Source organism: Wolffia australiana, chromosome 8 (assembly GCF_029677425.1).
Source record: "Wolffia australiana isolate 7733 chromosome 8, ASM2967742v1".
Taxonomy (NCBI): domain Eukaryota; kingdom Viridiplantae; phylum Streptophyta; class Magnoliopsida; order Alismatales; family Araceae; genus Wolffia; species Wolffia australiana.
In genome coordinates, this window is record NC_135842.1 from 1,646,990 (window position 1) to 1,666,457 (window position 19,468).

General features: G+C 40.2%; 3 protein-coding genes across 5 annotated transcripts; all 3 read left to right on the top strand.

The window, feature by feature from the left end:
* Positions 1–8,545: 8,545 nt before the first annotated feature.
* Positions 8,546–10,944, top strand: LOC144707205 (uncharacterized). Of its 2 annotated transcripts, XM_078580339.1 has the most exons (3): positions 8,546–8,701; positions 8,804–9,127; positions 10,452–10,944. In XM_078580339.1, the coding sequence occupies exons 2-3, from the start codon at positions 9,007–9,009 to the stop codon at positions 10,901–10,903; spliced, it is 573 nt and encodes a 190-aa protein (XP_078436465.1). In that variant the 5' UTR covers positions 8,546–8,701; positions 8,804–9,006; the 3' UTR covers positions 10,904–10,944. The 2 variants fall into 2 exon arrangements, with proteins under 2 accessions (XP_078436465.1, XP_078436464.1); XM_078580338.1 differs by having other exon boundaries at positions 8,546–9,127.
* Positions 10,945–13,940: 2,996 nt separating this feature from the next.
* On the top strand, positions 13,941–15,682 carry LOC144707207 (ubiquitin-conjugating enzyme E2 7). The gene is made up of 6 exons (XM_078580340.1): positions 13,941–14,155; positions 14,237–14,339; positions 15,011–15,108; positions 15,208–15,308; positions 15,385–15,462; positions 15,534–15,682. Exons 1-6 carry the CDS (start codon positions 14,107–14,109, stop codon positions 15,609–15,611), a joined length of 507 nt encoding a protein of 168 aa, XP_078436466.1. The 5' UTR covers positions 13,941–14,106; the 3' UTR covers positions 15,612–15,682.
* A 36-nt stretch (positions 15,683–15,718) lies between these two features.
* Positions 15,719–18,834, top strand: LOC144707204 (ACT domain-containing protein ACR9-like). Of its 2 annotated transcripts, none has more exons than XM_078580336.1 (7): positions 15,719–16,022; positions 16,100–16,318; positions 16,941–17,046; positions 17,122–17,449; positions 18,042–18,326; positions 18,422–18,579; positions 18,683–18,834. In XM_078580336.1, the coding sequence occupies exons 1-6, from the start codon at positions 15,869–15,871 to the stop codon at positions 18,572–18,574; spliced, it is 1,245 nt and encodes a 414-aa protein (XP_078436462.1). In that variant the 5' UTR covers positions 15,719–15,868; the 3' UTR covers positions 18,575–18,579; positions 18,683–18,834. The 2 variants fall into 2 exon arrangements, with proteins under 2 accessions (XP_078436462.1, XP_078436463.1); XM_078580337.1 differs by having other exon boundaries at positions 18,689–18,834.
* Positions 18,835–19,468: the final 634 nt, after the last annotated feature.

Consider the following 19,468-nt stretch of genomic DNA (forward strand, 5'->3'; position numbering starts at 1 on the left):
GTAATGATCTAATGTAATGAAGATGTGAGTGTAATGGATGTGAGTTGATTGATGATTGTGAAATATAATTGTAAAAGAAGAAATGATAATGATCTAACTAATGGAGTGATTTAAGAATGGATAGGTGGTTGTGAGATGGAGAGGAGGATGATGTATTAGATGATTTAGGATTTTTATATGAGATGATGGAGAAGAGGATAGTGTCGTAGGGTGAGATGATAGAAGATGGTGATGACAATAAGATGATAACGAAGACAATTTTCTGATGATGTGTCAGGATCAAGGCCCTTTTCTGATGCATATCAACCTCTCCACTTCTCTATTGATCTTTCTCAATCACCCAAAATGCCAAGAACACCTTGATGGATCTTCAAAAACTTAACTCTCTTTCAATCAGGCTCTATAGGAGGAAGTGAGTTGAAAAATAATTTTATAAAATCTGAGGCTACATTTATAGACCCAACTGTATGGATAGAAAGAATCGAGAAAAGGAAGCTCCACTCAAAATTTTAGCTTAAAAACCCTTCTGGTTTGTCAAATATCGTGATTTGAATTTGAACCATTCTCAGCCCCCAAGTTTTCTCTCTCCTCCTATTTTCTCGCACCACTTTTTGGAAGTCCGAAAAAGTAAAGAGCCATTAAATAATTCCATAAAATAGATATTAATTCATAGAAGTGTTAGATATATATATTAATAAAAAAATGATATCTCTTTGAATATAATGCCAGAAAATTCAGGAAAAAATATATATGCTGACTCAAAAAGTTTTATTCTTTTAGAATTTGAAGTCAGAAAAATGATTAAAAATACTTGAAAAGTCATAAAACTCGAAATATCATTCTAAAAATAATATTAATCATTTTAGGCTTGATAACATGCATATTTAATCAATTTACATGAAATAAATATGTAAATATGGTCATATTAACCTACTAAAATGCATGTTATCAACATGTCCCTACGTGGAGGAAGAAGATGATACAATTTTTATATTATTAAATGATCATTGTTTCATGCGGTGGCACATCGCCACAGGCCAGGTCAACACTCTCTTTCAAATTTTTTAAATTACACGCTGATATGTGTATTTGTGTCAGAAAACATAAGATTATCGATGATTGTGTGTCATGGTAACCTGATTCTGTGTGCCATGTCATTAACACCTTAGATTTTAGAAAATAATGGCATTACCTCTGCAAATAAAAAAATACAAAAGGCATCGATGCTTGGCCATTGCAGTATCACGATCTGTGATGCCATATTGAAATATTTTCACAATGATTAGATGTGTTAAGAATTGCATAAATCACCGATTGGTCAGCATTCAATGAATTGAATAGCGACACATGGCATGATGATAACAAAAATTTTAAAATCCTTTATAAATCCAGATAAAATTAAATATAAAGCCAAAAATGAAAATAAGTATATTTTCTGACTTCTATTTTTTTAGATTTGTAAATTATAATGTAAAAAGATGAGGAAAAATCATATTTCAACTCAAAAGTATTTTCTTCCAGAATTTCATATCAGAAAATCTTGTAAATTCAGAAAATTCAAATAAGAATATTAATTTAAACTTTGATTTAAACTTTGATTGTATTACTTATGCTTGATAACACAAATATTTAATTTTTTAATGCATGAAACATGTTAATTACATAGAATTAACCCAATGACATGTGTGGTAACAGATACATGCGACTTCTTTACCATATTTCGAAATGAAAATTTTAAATTAAAAAGTTATAGTTTACTTTGATTGTTCTTGGATTTATTTGATCTGGTTTTCAAATAGGGCTTAATTGAGCTTGAAGAATGTATTTATTGTGCATTGGTCCTCTTCTTGTGATCAGGCTCGTGGCTTGAGTTTCTTGTTCTATTCCAGGTAGTGGTTTGAGCTTCTCTTTTTCTCCAATTTCCATCCAAAATTCACACCTAACTCCTGTATTTAAAATAAAACTCAAGCCAATGGCTCTAAAATCCATGATGGAATGGAAAACTGTTCAAAAAAGTAAATGGATCATTTCACTTTTGAGTATAATGTTATAGAAGAAGGGAGAGCCATGACATCTAATGATCTTCCGTAAGAACTGGAGGGATGATATTCCCTCAATCTCTACTTAACACAAGAGCGAGTATGATCACGATTTCAAAGATCATCTATGATCATTTAAGTGTAAGAGAGTTACATTGTTTCATATTGTGATCCAATTAGCTAACAAAACTGTGAGGCGTCCATTGATAACACAAAAATTACTGGGTTATTTATGTGAAATTTACACGTTTATGCCTCAAAATAATTATAAATTCACGTTATCGACCTTTAAATGATTAAACCTATTTTTAGAGTGATATTCTGATTTTTTGGATTTAATGGTATTTTAATATTTTTTACATCATATTCTTAAAGAAATTAAATCTCTTATTCAGAATTTTTTTTATCAAAATTTGACCTTATATTTTTGTAGATATGAATTTTCTAAGTCAATATATATATTTTATTTCTTTTACTATGTAATATTTTTAAAATGAATTATTATGCTATTTTTTCTTTAAAAATGCGCCCCGCCATGCGTTGGCATTCGATTCATGGAATGACAACCAACCAAAAGTGATGGCAATGACTAGATGCACTAATCATTATGAGAAGGTGCAATATGACATTGCTAATCGTAATGCCATAAGCCCCAATCATTGACTGACATGTTGCATTTATTTTATTTGCAGGGGTGACGTGGACCAACAAGAAAAGATGGGATTTAAATCACAATGAATGTGATGTGATAATTAAAAGAGAAAAGAAAAAAAATGAGAAAGAGAAAATTCAAAAAGTGTGGCAGTACACGTGGCACACGTGTACCACTGCAACTGATTAAAAATCAAAATGCAAATGTAGTGCTAAAAAATGTGTGTCCATGTTAGACAATCATTGAATGATTGGCTCTTTTCTGGCAAAAAAGACACCATCAGCATGTTATTTCATAGAAAAAATAATAAAAAAGAAATTAGAGAGAGAAGGAGACGTGGCACACACTGATGCACAACCATGTCACGAGTAAATAAATAGTTCAAAACAGGGTTATCTATTTTCTCGCTGGCACACGTGGCACTCTTAGAGTGCGCAATCACAGAAGATGATGATATCACACCAATCATTAATAGCTGAAGATTGCACATCTCAACCTCTAATGAAAAAAGAGGAAGCGCCAGCTTTCATGACAAGGAGAGAGAAAAAATGGACGGCTAAGATTGCTCCAACTTCAAAGCCTGATATTGATGATTCAGAGGTCCGATTGAGCTGAATTTGAAAGAGGGGGTGAAGACAAAGCATCCCTGAAAATTTCAGTTGAAATAATGTTTTTTAGCCATCAAATATCAAGATTTGAAGTTGGAGCAATCTTAGCCCACAAAAAATGAAATACAAATGTGTTTGATTCTATTTATACAACAAGGAAAAAAAGAAATGAGGAGGATGGGATAACCAACCTTTTAAAAAGCTAGGGTACCTTTTCAACACATGTATCTAATATTTTCATTACTTTTTTAGTGTCAACAATAGATCCCTTTTGCACTTATCTCTATGCTTAGGTACTGGACGAGGTGCAGGACGAATGTACTAAATTTTCATTTTATGATTCTTTATCAAATTTTAAAACTTCTGTGAATTGTAACGTCTATTGTTTTCCATCCCGAGTTCATATTATATCGGGACGCCAATGGTGCATACGACTTCCACTGGGGACACTGATAACACCCTAAATTCGGTCTTTATTTCATGCTATTAGCACAATTTTATGCATTTAAAGAGCTTAAAATGGGGTTGTTATCATCTATTTACAGGAAAATACTGTTTTCAAGTGATTTCTGATTTTCCCCTAATTTTCTGTTAATTCTATGAATTTTAAGGGATTTATTTGAGCTTGAAATAATTATTTTTGAATGAAAATGGCAAGTTCAATATTTAATTTCATGATTTATCAGTACGGGGATGAATCAGTGAATTTTCTAGGATTTTCTGGGATTTTTCTGAGATTTATTTGAAGAAGAAATGCATTTTTTTAATAAAAAAGATATATTTATAAGGAAAAAAATGAGTATGAAGATAATTTTCAAACTTTGAAGGGTTTTTTTGTAAATTTTTGTTGCAACTATACCCTCAAAACAGCTCTCGGTCGTGGTTGCAGGCGTAAAGATGTTATTTAAAATTTTCTAGGGTTTTATTGCAAATGATTTAATATTTGTTTTAATATTTTAGGAAAAAAACACGAGGAGAGAGAATGCGCAAAGGGCATATGCACAAATATTTTTGGGGGGCGTCCATCTGTAATTGCGCATTTTAAAATGGGTTTTGCCGCAAAAAGTTCAGAGGAATTTGTTGCGCGTCGACGTGGCCTCATCGTGGCCGTCGGATGAGAATCCGACTGAGGGGTCAGCGCCGGGAGGTAAGTTCACCACCCGCGCGGCGCATACAATGCGCAGGCACGGGCGGTGACGTGGCGCTTGCAGATTCGCCTGCGCTGCGAGAAACGCATGCGCCACGTGCATGTCAAATTTACACTGCTGATTTTTTTTACCATTTTTCTTTCTATTTTTTGTTTTTCCAGGGGGTACGTGGTGCAACGAGAAGGCACCCGCCTGAAGAAGTATTAAACATCACCGCCAATGAAAAGATGACACCTCAGCGAGCGGTTAGAAGAAGAAAAAATAAATAAATAAATGATTTAATCCAATGGCTAATATTTGTTTAAATTCATTTATTCATAACTTTCGATCCAGAAGTCTGATTGAGATGATTTTTTTATGGATTTGCTGGTCTTGATCCCCTCTTTCTATCTGTATGGCTAATATTTGTTTAAATTGATAGATAAAAATTAATTACTCATTAGGGGTAAAAATGGTAATTTTTGCCATTTTACCTAGGTATAAAAGCCGAATTTCGAGAGGAGGGGGTCATTCTTGATGGTTCTCTATCACAGCTGCAAGACAGAGAGGAGCCCCAGCCTGGATAAACCTGTTTGGTACATTTACCTTCATTGTATTTGAATTTTGTTGCATTTTGAATGAAATTAGTTCAATTTCTTGATTGCTCTTCTTGATTCTGGTCTGAACCTCTAAATTGCTTGGCTTGAGCGGCATGTACAAGCCCTGATTAGGATTGAGAGGAGAAATTGAGAGATTTAACTAGGTATTCAAGTGCATTCCCAAAGAAAACTCTTAAAAACTTTAAATCCTAGGGTATTAAAATTTCATTTATTTATTTATTATCTAATAGTGTAGTTAGTTCTGAATTATCAAATCTACAAAAACCAACCAACCAAATCAAAACTTTCTTCTTAATCCCTCTAAATTGAATTCCTTGATCCTTTCATTTGGATGAATTAATTCAACTTAGACTTCCCTAATTTCTTCTACTCTTCTCATCTCTTCTACCTCCCTCTCTAAATTCCTTGTCTAATTAGGTTAATTTGGTCTTTATTGAAGATCAAGTTAATCCTAATTATCGAAAAATCATTGAATTGAACTCCTTACCAGCTTCCCTTGGACGATACCTCTACTCATCATTGTGCATCTTAGGTGAGGTTTTATAAATTTTATTGTATAAGCTAAAATTGACAACGACAAGGGTTTAAAATTTCCTAAAATTTACCCCTAATTTTGGCTTATCAGACACTTTTTGGTCTAGAGGGTTTTGGGATGGTATAGTTTTGGACAACCCCAATAATGGCACATGGGACATGAAAAAAACTGTCCCAAACAGTCCAGGTCCCCGCCTGATGAAGGCAAACTGTGTATTAATTTTAATTTTCATAAAAACAAATAAATTTGATAAAAATATAAACTCACTCAAATGTATATTGGGAGCGAAGTCGTCTCCACAAGGACTAGCCTTGAGAGGCGTATTCAATAATTGGGTTATGGTTAAGGAGCAATAATAATACTAAATATAATGAGTATAAGAAGGAATAAGTAGTTAGTAAGTAGATGGAATATTGGGTGAATAACAGAACTAGATAGGCGAGAATATCACATATTATTTATATATATTTTTATAGATACTAGAAATACTAAAGGAGTAAGAGATGGGGTAAGAGTTGTGGGTAATGTTACTAATGATAGTGGAAGAACTAGATGAAATTAATAACATATATAAAATAGTAAGATACTATTGAAAGAAGATAGGAGGTTATTTATTTAATTAATAGTAAGTTGTATCTTAGATAAGAGATAGGTATTATAATAATGAATATTAAGACTTAATTAGATAGTGAAGAGTAATTTTGTTCTTAGTAAGCTGTAAGGAGTTCATTAATAGGAATAATTATATTTTAATAAGAGGAAGAAGAAGAAGAAGAAGAAGAAGAAGAGTGGGAGTAGAAATTTGATAGACATGGAGAGATTATTTACTTATGTAGATAAGTGAGCTAGAGAAATATTTATACACGCTAAGAATTTAATATTAAGATTAAGAGAACTGGGAATAGAGGAAGGATTTATATTATAATATACTTAAGTAGTCAGATAGGGAGAGAGGTTAATAGAAAATAAAGGGCTAGTAAGAGTAATTAAGAATGAGTATATATATGTTTTAGGTCGACTATAGTAGTAGAATATGACTTATATAGGAATAGTATTTATTTTATAGTTATATACTATATTTATATATATTTTTTATGGCCATAAATTGGGAGGAAACGCCGTAATGAATCCGCAATGCTAGAACATGATGAAATCAATCTAAACATATGATTTTAACCAAAGGTATGAAAACAAACATAAGTTTGAAGTCAAGATCTACCCAAGAATGTTCAAAAAGTCACCTTTAGTGCCCTGATTTGGGCGGTTGAGGATGGGGGCGCTGATCGCCGCCTCTTAACTCCAGTGTGCATCTCACTCGCTCTCCACACTGACGGCACGCCTTCGGCGTATCTTAGACCTTTGTAGGTGTCTTCTTGAGCTAGACCCGGCGTCCTGGAGCTATCACCCTCTCCAATTTGGCCAGAAGAGTTCGGGAAGGGTTCTTCGCCGCCGCAAATATTATTTGTTGGAAGATGGTGAAATTAGGGGCCTTCAATCCCCTATAATGGCTTGGGAAGGACTCATAGGGTCGTCAATGCAATGTGACGGCCTGGGGGCCCCCCAGGCCGTCAGACTCCCTTGCTGTCCCTCGCGCCGGCTGAAAACCGCCGTCCAGCGATGGCGTCAATGGCTAGGGGTGGAGATGGACAGATCTGCTCCTGGCCGTCCGACCTCCATTATGTATTGTCCGACGACTGCAATTAAATCACAGCCATGGACTCCTTACAGGAATTATATTTGGCCTCGTCAGCGCTTCATCCGTTGCCTCGTCAGTGCGTTTCTCGGTCATGATTCATTCATCAAGGGACCTGCCATCCTCGTCAGCCTCTAGCCAATAAGAGGCCTAAAACATAAATAAAGAAAAATATTAATAAGACTCGGAGGATCTCACTGTCTGATATTCCTTAAGAAGATCAGACGTCAAGATTATATCCTTATACTTAAGTTGGCCTGTTATAATACGGGCTTCGGGCCAAATATAATTCCTGTTAGTTTTCTGCAAATCACAGCCCAACTTCATTGTTGCTTCTCAGCCCAGCCCAAGGCGGAGCTAAAAAATACAATGAGTAATAATCCCATATCAAAAACACTTAGAAAAGAAATTTCGATATAAATCCCGATAGAGACTATGGGTTGATATAACTATTTCCCTCTCTAGTGTCTGTGCATGTTTGTTATGGGCCTCTATGGGGCCTTCTTGGTGGGCGAGCTCAGGTTTGTGTCCGGTGCCCACCCTTGCTGGCTGCAAGTGGGCTCGAGCCCCCTGCGTTCGCCCGCATGTGGCTGGCTTGGGCACTGATGTGCCCTGGCTCAACCCTAGCTAGCCACATAAAAACTATTTTATTTATTTATTATTAATATATAGATATATTCTTTCTTCTTCTATATTTTCTCTCTTTTATCTCTTTCTTGAACTTTGACTTATTCCCTGTAAAAGCATAGACTGGCATACTACATGGAGCATTAATTTCATTATAATAAACAATGTTTTAAACATGTTTTTACTAAGAAATACTTGGACTTGTAAAATATATAAATATTACATTAAAAATGCATTATTTTATCACTAGCTTTATTTAGTGCATGAGATGAAAATCTGTGTAAAGTTGGCGATAATACACATAAAATGGTCCCAAAAATGACTTTAAAATGTGCATGGTTGCCCACCTTAATTAGGATTTATCACCGCCCCAGATGATCATGCACTATATCTGTTTATATTAATAAAGGGCTTACACAAAATCCCAGTTCTTGAATTCTGCTGAAAGTTATTCAACCCTAAAATAAAGCTAATGGACTAAAAATAAAGGAGAGGCCAAATGGCCAATGCTCCAAACATTCATGGAGAGTAGATATATATATATATATATATATATTTAGATAAATATATATATATAAATATATATTTAGATAAATATATATATATAAATATATATTTATACATACTCTTCGGTTCATTCCCTTTCACTATCAGTACGTTGACCTATGTGAGGCAGGTGGCGATCGGTGGATGCAGACTTCGATCTCGTCTCTTGATCCCGCAAGCGACATTGTTTATCCTGATCTTCACCGCATGAGCAAAAAATTAAAGAATTGCGAGGAGATTCCATGGCGAAGATGGTGACGGCAGCTATCTTGGATACCCATTGCTCCGTTGTTATCTTCTGATTTCCAACCCCGTTTCCTGATTTTCGGCCCGAAATTCGCCGCTGTTTCTTCCAGAGAAGTGATCGGCGACGGATCTGCTCGGCGACATTTCGGCCCAATCTTTTGCCTCTAATTGCTGCGCCGAATTCTGGGTCTAGGGTTTTGTATGGAATCATCCTGTGAGCGGATCCTCTGGGACGTCGCGGCCGACTCCGGTGGGATGAATAAGTGAAGATTGACTTGGGAAGAAGAAAGAAGAAGAAGAAGAAGAAGCAGAAATGGCAGCGCTGGCCATGGGCCTCTCCGAAGCGCCGAAGAACAGCACCAGGAAGAACTCCAGGCGGGGAGATTCCATCGCCAGACCGCTTCTTCCTCCTCCGCCTTCGCCGCCGAGAAGAGGTGAAGAACAGAGTAATTTATTCTATGAAGTTATCAGTTAACTAATTAACTAATTTTTTCGTTGAAGTTCATTGATGACTTCATTAATTGTTTGAAGTTGAGTGCTTAACACTGCTAATTGAGATTAATTATTTTTTTGTGAAGTTAATTTTTTCGAAGAAATGCATGGATTAATTTATTAATCGTTATAATGGAGTCAAAAACTACAGCCAAAAGCAAGGGTGCAACTTCTTTTCTTAACATTTAGGCAGGATGTTGATCTACAACTTGCATGGCCCAAAATCGTAGTGTGTTCTTTGTGGGATTTCATACCATGTTGAAGAAGTTCATTAATTGTTTGAAGTTGATTGCTTAACACTATGCTAATAGAGACTAATTCATTTCATGAAGTTAGTTTCTTGAAGAAATTCTTGAATTAATTTATTAATTGTTATGATTGAGTGTTTAACACTGTCAATTAAGCTATAGCCAAAATCATGGGGAATACTTCTCTTCTGAATATTTGGTCAAGATGTTGAACTCCATCTCTCCCAAACACTCAGTGTGTTGTTTCTGGGCTTTGAACCTGCAACCTGATACCGTGTTAGGTTTTCTTAGCTAATTATAAAACACTCAGTGTGTGTATAGTTCCAGATCGTCCCAGACGTGGACGAAGGAAGGGACGGGACGGGACGAATTTCATCCCGTCCTACGTCCGATGTTAGCTCAGGGACAAAGGACAGAACGGTTTTTCGTCCACCGACAAAAAAACTGTCCCGTCTAATCTCGGGACGAATTTTCATCCCGAAATTTGTCCTGGGCAAAAATTACCCATTAGATATTTTAATATATTAATATGGATTTTTTCAAGTTTTTTTGGGAATTACTTAGGAGATAGAAAGCAAATGGACATATCTACAATTATTTCTGAGTGGCATCCATTTGCGCGCACATAAAAATACATAGACTTTGATGCAAATTGTCATTGCGAGGCCACGTGGCAACATCTCAACTGTCGGATGTGAATCTGGCGGTTTTCCGTCCAGTTTTGTCCGTCCATCGTCTGAGACCTCTGGACGGACGGTTTTTTCATCCCACGGGACGAAACCCGTCCCGTCCGGTGGTCCCACGGATGAATTTTCGTCTCAAAATTCGTCCGTATCGTCAGACGGGACATTTTTTCATCCCGGGACGAAAACGTCGTCCCGTCCGCGCCCCTGCACTATAAGTGTGTGTTGTTTATGGAATTCGAATTCGAGGGCTTACCACTTTAGGCTAAAGCTATTAGCAAGGGCGCTACTTCTCTTCATAACATTTAGGCGGTATGTTGATCTATCACCTGCAGGGGCGGCGGTGTGGGTGCAGCAGTTCAGCGGGGTGATGAGGGAGACGAGGGGCCCGGTGACGGGTTCGAAGACGATATACGAGGACGAGGAAGGATACCTGATACTGGTGAGTCTGCCATTGTCGGACCTGAGGAGCGTGAAGGTGACATGGAAGAACGCGCCAACACATGGGATAGTGAAGGTTCTCTGTGCCAGCATCGGCCGGGCGCCAGTGATCAAACGGCGAGATCGGACGTTTAGGATTGCCGATCCGTCGCCAGAGCACTGCCCACAAGGGGAATTCACGAGGGAGATTGCGCTGGCAACAAGGATTCCGGAAGATGCCAAGCTTGAAGCTTACTGTGATCAGACTGGGACCATGCTAGAGATCATCGTCCCCAAGCACAGGTCTGGGCCCGAAGAGCGCGAGGTCCTCGTCTGTCGTCGCCCTCACCGTCTTCCCTCAACATAATTATTGAATTAAGAATTGCACGTTTTAAAGTTTCATTTCAACCCCACCTCTCTCCCCCCCCCCCTCTTCCTGTCTTTCTTCTCTCTTTATATCTCTTCTTTCTCTCTCTTTTTCTCTACCTCCTGAAGTCTCTCTCTCTCTCTCTTTAGTATATCTCTTTCTCTATCACTCTCTTTCTCTCCCTCTTTGACTATCTCTCTCTTCTTCTTTCCCTCTCTTTTTATCTATTTCTTGACGTCTCAATTTCTCTCTTTCTCTAAATATTTATATCTACCTCTAGTTTTTTGTGGAAAAATTATGTGCATTTTGTCTCTCTCACAGAGTAATTTAATTTTATGGGTCAACATCATTGGTCTATATTAGGGTTTGACCATCAATCAAAAATTTTCGCTTGAATCTGGCTCTGGTCTCTTGGAAAATTCCTCCCTCTATGTAACGCTTACCCATCAGTATTTCTTTCATTTTCCAAGTTGGGCTGTTGAAAGCAGGGCTCAATTCGTACTCATATTTCCTATTAAGCCTACCAAGGCCCACAAATTAACTTGCTTTCCTCTTAGTCCCATGTCCTGGCCAGATGGGACAGCACCTAATGTGAAGCGAACAATTATAAAGAAAAATCCACACTGTCTACTAATTTAAGAAATCCAGATTAACAGACTCATAGCAGATTTTAAGATGTCTCTATTAAAAAATATTAATAATGCCAAAGTATTTCAGGAAATGACTCAAACACCCCTATGCTCTGTTCAAAATTTCCAAGGGAATCAAGAAATGGGAGTATTAACCTGGAAGGAGGACAAGAGTTGTCATGGAGGAGGTGACCTTATAAATTAAGGCCCAGGGACAGATATCAATTCATCATCTGTTCTGTCCCTTCGCGTCATCATTCATCTGTCCTGACCTCGGAACATGAAATGAAACTAAATCCTTGGTCCCTTCCCTTCCATTACGTCAACCGAAGCCCGTCGTTTTCTCTTATGTTTACAACAGTCCTCTAGCCCCTCAAGAAAAACTCCAGAGACTCAAATACCCCTGTGTTCCATTTAAAATTTCAAAGGGAACCAGGAGTAATAACATGGTATGAGGTGGTCTTAAAAATCAGGGCCGGGTGATGGATAACAATCCGTCATCCTACCGTCCCTCAACGTCATCATTCATCTGTCCTGATCTCAGAACACGAAACAATACAAAAGCCTTCTTGCCTTCCATTCCATCACTCCTCTGGCCGCCGGCAATTTACTCTTACATTTGCAACCGTCCGTGGCCCGTTCCGTCATCTGTTCCTTCCAGCCCTCAAGCAAAACTGCAGACTCAAATACCCATGAATTATGTTCCAAATTACCAAGGGAATTAGAAGCGTTAGCATGGTAGGTGGTCACCTTATAAATAAGGGTCCAGGGACAGACACCAATCCGTCATCCTACCCATCCCTCATCCCTCATCATCCATCTGTCCTGACCTCAGAACATGAACTTCAACGAAAGACTTCGTGCCGTCCATTCCATTAAGACACCGGTAGGGAATGGCACGTCTGGGAGGTGACAGCCCGGTCATGACAAGACAGATGACGTGTGGTGACGGATGGGGACGTGACGAGAAGTTTGTCACATCTTCCGTCCCATCACACGTCCCAAGATTTTAAAAAATCTATCACATATGCGTCATGTGTCACCGCATCCATCGCCTCCTCTTTGTCCCATCACCAGACGACGTCACCATCACACATGATGAAAAAATATGAATATTAATAAAGACTTATGCTTGAGAGAGAGAGGGTGAGCACGAATGATCGTTTTGGATAGGTTTGGAGGCGAAGTTACAGAGCTAGAGTTGGGGAAGATGATACTTGGTCAAGGAGGCGGCGGAGGGCCGGCAGATAATGAATGGCTTGGCCAGATCACGGGGGGCTGCTTCTCTGCGGCAGCGAGATGTAGGGAGTCGCCGGCGGCATGGGCTACCACCGCTGCCATGGAAGGGCGAGGAGGGATGACGTTAAATTTTTCATGCTTTAAAATTTTCGTCACAAAGGTCATTCGTGATGTTCGTCCCATCATGTCACCCGGTGGTCCCTCTCTCACTGTCACTTAATTTGTCACGGGTATTACGTCACATTCACCGTCACCGTCATGGGACAAAAAAAATCTTATGTCACTGTCACGTCATCCATCACAGCTTCGTCATTGTGACGAATGACATGACAGATGACGTTTGTAGTTCCCTAGACACCGGGCGTGCCGGTGATTTACCCTTAGGTTTACAACCGTCATCCGTTCGTCCCGTCATCCTTCCACCCAGTCTGATACCGGACAACGCACCAAAACACCATATCACCCCGTCTGTCTGTACGCCCCATCATCCGTCCACCCCACTCTGATACCGGACGAGTAAACCCTGAGTAAACGAGCTCAATGTGTTCTCAATCGGCAAAGCCTTACTAAGGTGTTCTCAATCGGCGAAGCCTCACTAAGGGGTTCTCAATCGGTGAAGCCTCTAAAGACTAAGGTGTTCTCAATCGGCGAAGCCTCCTAGGTGTTCTCAATTGGCGACGCCTTTAAGGACTGTGCTGAGGAGTTCTCGATCGGAGAAGCCGCCAAGTACTGAGCTGAGGATTTCTCAATCGGTGAAGCCTCACACCCAAGACTTGTTAGCTCATTTTATTTTAATTATAATTTTAACTTTTATAATTTATTTTTAATTATCATTTTAACTTTTATAATTTTATTTCATTATAATTTTAACTTTTCTAATTTTATTTAATTATAAGAATCTTAATTTAGCCCTATTTTTATATATTTACGATTACAATATATCTATGTTTTAAAACCTTGTCCAGTGGCTTGTTTTGCTATCATAACCCTGTACTTTATACCCTATGATATGAGGGGGTATATGGGTTTGATTTACTCACTTTTCTGTTCTTATCCTTTGGGGTGCTATACTTTAATCCTTACAAGTGTATTTTACTTAACCATATCGTCCGTCTCGTCCCCGTCATCCGTCATCCGTCCGATGCTGCACTATAAATAAAAGCCTGGACTTCGTCTAAAATTTCAAGTATTTCCGACGATCTTCTTCTTTCTTCGTTCTTCCCGTCTTCGTTTTCCGCTTGGTGGCTTCTCCGTCGCTCCGTCTGTTCATCCGATTTGCCTTCGCAGTTCTAGGAGGGCGATTATACGTTATTCTAACCCTTTTTCCTGTTTGTAATGGCGGCACAGAGCCAAGCGAGCCTCTTGCTTCAGAAGCAGCTGAGAGGTGCACTGCTGATCCGTATCAGACATGGTCGGTCTAGGGATTTTCTGATTCTATGCGCTCTTTCCGTGTTTTTCTGATCAGATCTGATGAAGAATCCGGTCGATGGCTTCTCCGCTGGCCTCGTGGATGACAGCAATATCTTCGAGTGGAGCGTCACAATCATTGGGCCTCCCGATACGTTGTAGTGAGTGATTGACGCGTTAGGGATTTTAATCGTCTGGAATCCGAATCTCGATTTCTCGTGTATAATTCCTCGTTTTGGGTTTAATTTTCGCTTTGTCTTGATCGTTCCATCATTTTGATCTCTTTATCTCCTTTTCCTCTTTTCCATGGAATTTCATGTCCTCTTTTCTGGAATTTGATCCTTTTTTCCTCTTGGGTCTTTGTTAATTTGAGTGCAGGGCGATCCAATCTCTTCGGCTGACGGCTTTAGCTTATCTCTTCTCCTCATCCTTTACTTTTCTTTTCTGGAAAACGACTTATCCGGTTCTATTTACGGAAAATAAATGTATCATCCATCATGGGAGGAGTCCAAAATCCCTTCTAATGAAGAACAGTACTGGGCCACAGCTTTCTCTTATATATCTGCAATTTTTATGCTTTAATCCGAAGCTCTTATCGGCGGTTACTCCAAGATCAAACTAAGAGTTATCATAGAAACGTGACCCAAATGTATAAACCAATTATATCCGTAGCAACAGATCTCGGATGTTTCCATGGTTCGTTTTATCTTCTGTTTTTTTTGGTGAAAAATGTACACTTAGAATGCCTTCATGATGGTGAAAGTTGCCATTTTTGTGATTATGGTTGGCCATATTTCTGTGACATAAGGTCCAATGGCTTGTACATTTGCAGCGAAGGAGGCTATTTCAACGCAATTATGAGCTTCCCATCGAACTACCCAAATAGCCCCCCCTCTGTCAGATTCACATCTGACATGTGGCATCCCAATGGTGATCTCTCTCTCTTAAATCTCTATCCACTCCACCAAACTATCTATCTCTCTCTCTCTCTCTATCTCTATATTTTTCTCTCACTATGACCAATTACAGTGTATCCGGATGGACGTGTCTGCATCTCCATCCTCCACGCGCCAGGTGACGATCCGAACGGCTACGAGCTCGCCAGCGAGCGGTGGACTCCTGTCCACACAGTACTCCCCCCCCCTCAAATCTTCATTTTTTCTAAATTTCTACGATCTGCCCATTAAAATACATGAAATTTCCTAGGTGGAGAGCATAGTCCTGAGCATAATCTCGATGCTGTCCAGCCCCAACGACGAGTCCCCCGCCAACGTAGAAGCCGCGGTCTGTCAAAGTCAACTCTACCCATTACTCGCTCTCATGTAAACTCTGACTTTGACTCTTTGTGGGTGCAGAAAGAGTGGAGGGAGAGCAGGGACGAGTTCCGGAAGAAGGTCAGCCGCACCGTCAGACGCTCTCAGGAGATGTTCTAATCCGTTGACCATTGACTTTGAAATTTCATTCCACCCTCGGTAATAAACGAAAATTTCTCAATTGAGATTGCTGTCGTTGGTATTATCTTCTCCAATGGGCCCGCTGCAAGCCGACAATGATTCGGCCGGTGTGTTCTGGGCCGTTCATTTGGTGGGTCAGCCACCGCTGCCAACGAGGCTTCCACCAGGCGAGGTTTTTCTCAGAATTCTCTGCTTTGGGGTGGTGACAAAGGCGGCGGGCGGCGGCCGCGGCGGCGATGGGCGTCGGAAACGAAGACGGAGTCGTGATCCGGGCGGCAGAGAAGGCCGGCGAGGCGGCGAAGATCACGGTCAACTGCCCGGACAAGACTGGCTTGGGCTGTGACTTCTGCTGGATCATCTTTGACTTTGGTCTTCGCATCTCCAAAGCCGGTGAGCAACAATTTTCTGTTTTATTTCTTCGCAATTCTGCTGTTTTTCTGACTGTTCTTGGTGGGAAATCTTGGTAGATGTGTCAACGGATGGAAGATGGTGCTTCTGTGTGTTTTGGGTTTTGCCCTGCTGGACTAATGGGAAGAAGGTGCAGTGGGGGAGACTGAAGAGCCGCCTGCTCTCCGCTTGCCCTTCTCTACCAATCCCCTTCTTCCACGACCCCTCCTCCCTCCCCACAAATGCCCAGCTCTTCCTCTTGAAGATCCTCTGCCTTGACCGGAAGGGCCTCCTTCACGGTCTGCCAAACCTCCCACCCTTCTTCCTCTTCTCCTTCTTCTTCCTCCCCTTCTTCCTCTTCTTCCTCCTCATCTTCTTCTTCTTACTCCTTCTTCTTCTTCTTCCTCCTTGTTCTTCCTCTTCTTCTTCTTCTTCTTTCTCTTCTTCTTCTTCTTCTTCTTCCTCCTTGTTCTTCCTCTTCTTCTTCTTCTTCTTCTTCTTCTTCTTCTTCCTCTTCTTCTTCTTCTTCCTCCTCTTCTTCTTCCTCTTCCTCTTCTTATTCTTCCTCTTCCTCTTCTTATTCTTCCTCTTCTTCTTCTTCTTCTTCTTCCTCTTCTTATTCTCCCTCTTCTTATTCTCCCTCTTCTTCTTCTTCCTCTTCTTATTCTTCTTATTCTTCTTCTTCCTCTTCTTCCTCTTCTTCCTCTTCCTCTTCTTCTTCTTCTTCTTCTTCCTCTTCTTCTTAATCTTCTTCTTCTTCTTCTTCCTCTTCTTCTTAATCTTCTTCTTCTTCTTCTTCCTCTTCTTCTTAATCTTCTTCTTCTTCTTCTTCCTCTTCTTCTTAATCTTCTTCTTCTTCTTCTTCCTCTTCTTCTTAATCTTCTTCTTCTTCTTCTTCTTCAACTTTTGGATCTGCTGCAGAGGTAACGCAGGTGCTCAGCGAGCTTGAACTCAGAATCCAGCGAGTGAAGGTCTCAACCACGCCAGACGGCGGCGTGGTGGACCTCTTCTTCATCTCTGATTCCAGGTGATGTGATGGGTTTTTCATCATGGGTTTTTCCCCGAGTAAAGAGTCTGACTTTGGAGTTTCTGGTCATGGCAGGGAGCTGCTGCACACGCAGAAGAGGAAGGAGGAGACTTGCGAGCGGCTGAACTCCGTTCTGGGCGATACTTGCGCGCCTTGCGAGATCGAATCTCCTGGTGTAGAGTACGAGCTTCCTCGTAATGGGTTCACCTCTCTTCCCACCGCCGTTGCGGAGGAGTTGTTCAGGTCTGAGCCGAGCCATGATCGGGGTTCGGTGAAGGAGACGACCTCCGTTTCGGTGGACAATTCGCTGAGCCCTGCCCACACGATTCTTCACATCCGCTGCGTCGATCAGAAGGGTCTCCTCTACGACGTCTTGAGGACTTTGAAGGACTGCAATATCCAGGTTATAATTTCCCCATTCCTTGATTCGTCTAATCTAGGGTTTTCCCGCCATACCCGAGCGTTTTTTTTTGTGATAAATTCCGCATTCCAAGGTTCATCAAATCAACAGTTTTTTCACCAAACCCGAGCGATTTTTTTGTGATCTTTTGCGATAAAATTCCCAGTTCATTGATTCAACCAATCAAATGTTTTTCCACCATAACAGAGCGACTTTTTGTGATAAATTCCCCGTACGTTGATTCATTGAATCAACGGTTTTTTCACCAAACGCGAGCGATTTTTTGTGATTTTTTGCGATAAAATTCCCCGTTCATTGATTCAACAAATCAAATGTTTTTCCACCATAACCGAGCGATTTTTTGTGATAAATTCCCCGTACATTGATACATTGAATCAACGGTTTTTCCACCCTAATCGAGCGTTTTTTTTGTGAGCTTTTGTGATGAATTCCCCATTCACTGAGTCGTCGAATCAACGGTTTTTCCACCAAAACCCGAACGATTTTTTTGTGCTCTTTTATGATTAATTCCCCATTTATTGATTCTACAAATCAACGGGTTGTCCACCATAACCGAGCGATTTTTTTGTGATAGATCGCCTACGACCGGTTCCTGACAAACAAGGAGGGGTTCCGGGAGATCGACCTGTTCGTGCAGCGAAGCGACGGGAAGAAAATCGAAGATCCGGAAGAACAGCGATTGCTCTGCTGCCGAATTATCGCCGAAATTCGCCACCCACTGCGCGTTACAATCGCCAGCCGCGGCCCTGACTCGGAGCTGATCATCGCCAACCCTGTTGAGCTCTCCGGCAAGGGCCGCCCACGTGTGTTCTACGACGTCACTGTCGCTCTCAAATTGCTCGGCATTTGCATCTTCTCAGTAAGAAATTCTTCCTTTTTTTCTTCAAAAAAAAAACTTTTTTTCCTCTCTTTGCCTGTGTTCTTCGTGCGATTCTGTGAGATTGGGTTTTTCAGGCGGAGATTGGTAGACAATCGGCGATGGGCAAACAGTGGGAGGTTTACAGATTTCTGCTCGACGAGGGCGGCGCTGCCTCTCTATTGACAGACAGAGGAAGAAGACGGGTAGTGGATGTCGTTCGGAATGTCTTGATGGGCTGGGCTTATTAAATCAAGTAAGAAAAATTGTGGGTTTTTTATCCAGTGATATCAATTCTTTGCTTGAATCATGCATCTTATTTTTTGTTTTGGTTCTCTCTCAATTGGGCTCCTGATTAGGTGCAGTCTTCTTTGTGTGTTGTGTGGTGCGGTTCAAATGTGTTACCTGTAGAGCATATCCGGTGCACTGCGCAGGGCTTCAGGCGGTGCAGTCGTGTGGTTATGTGTTGTTTTTTATAAAGAAAATAAAATTTTCCATAAAATTGCCTTGCTGACATGTGATTCATGTGACCCGCGCCTGCGATTCGGGCGAGCTGTGACTTGCTGGCGATCTGCGACTGTAGTTGTTGCTTGCCTCCGCCGCTGCTGTTGTCGCCTTCCTTCCTGTTGCTGTTGCCTTCCACCCTTTAGTGCGATTAATCCTCATCCGGAGATCTGCATTTCTGCTTCTATTTCTGGAAGATTCAATTGTCAGCAGTGAGTCTTCTTCTACTTCTACTTTTACTTCTACTTCTACTTCTATTTCTACTTCTACTTCAACTTTTACTTCTACTTCTACTTCTACTTCTACTTCTACTTCTACTTCTACTTCTACTTCTACTTCTACTTCTACTTCTACTTCTACTTCTACTTCTACTTCTACTTCTACTTCTACTTCTACTTCTACTTCTACTTCTACTTCTACTTCTACTTCGACTTCGACTTCGACTTCGACTCCTACTTCTCCGTAGTTGCTGGAAAGGGTTATAATTGGACCGATCTTTTAAATTCAATGGAACGATGGATGGAGATTATTAGTTCAGCCTCTTAAATTTTTTCAGTTAACACCATTTCGTTAGTGTCATTATTTTTTTTTGATCAATGGGGACTTAATAATTTAATTTTTAATCTTCTTCCTCTTAATGT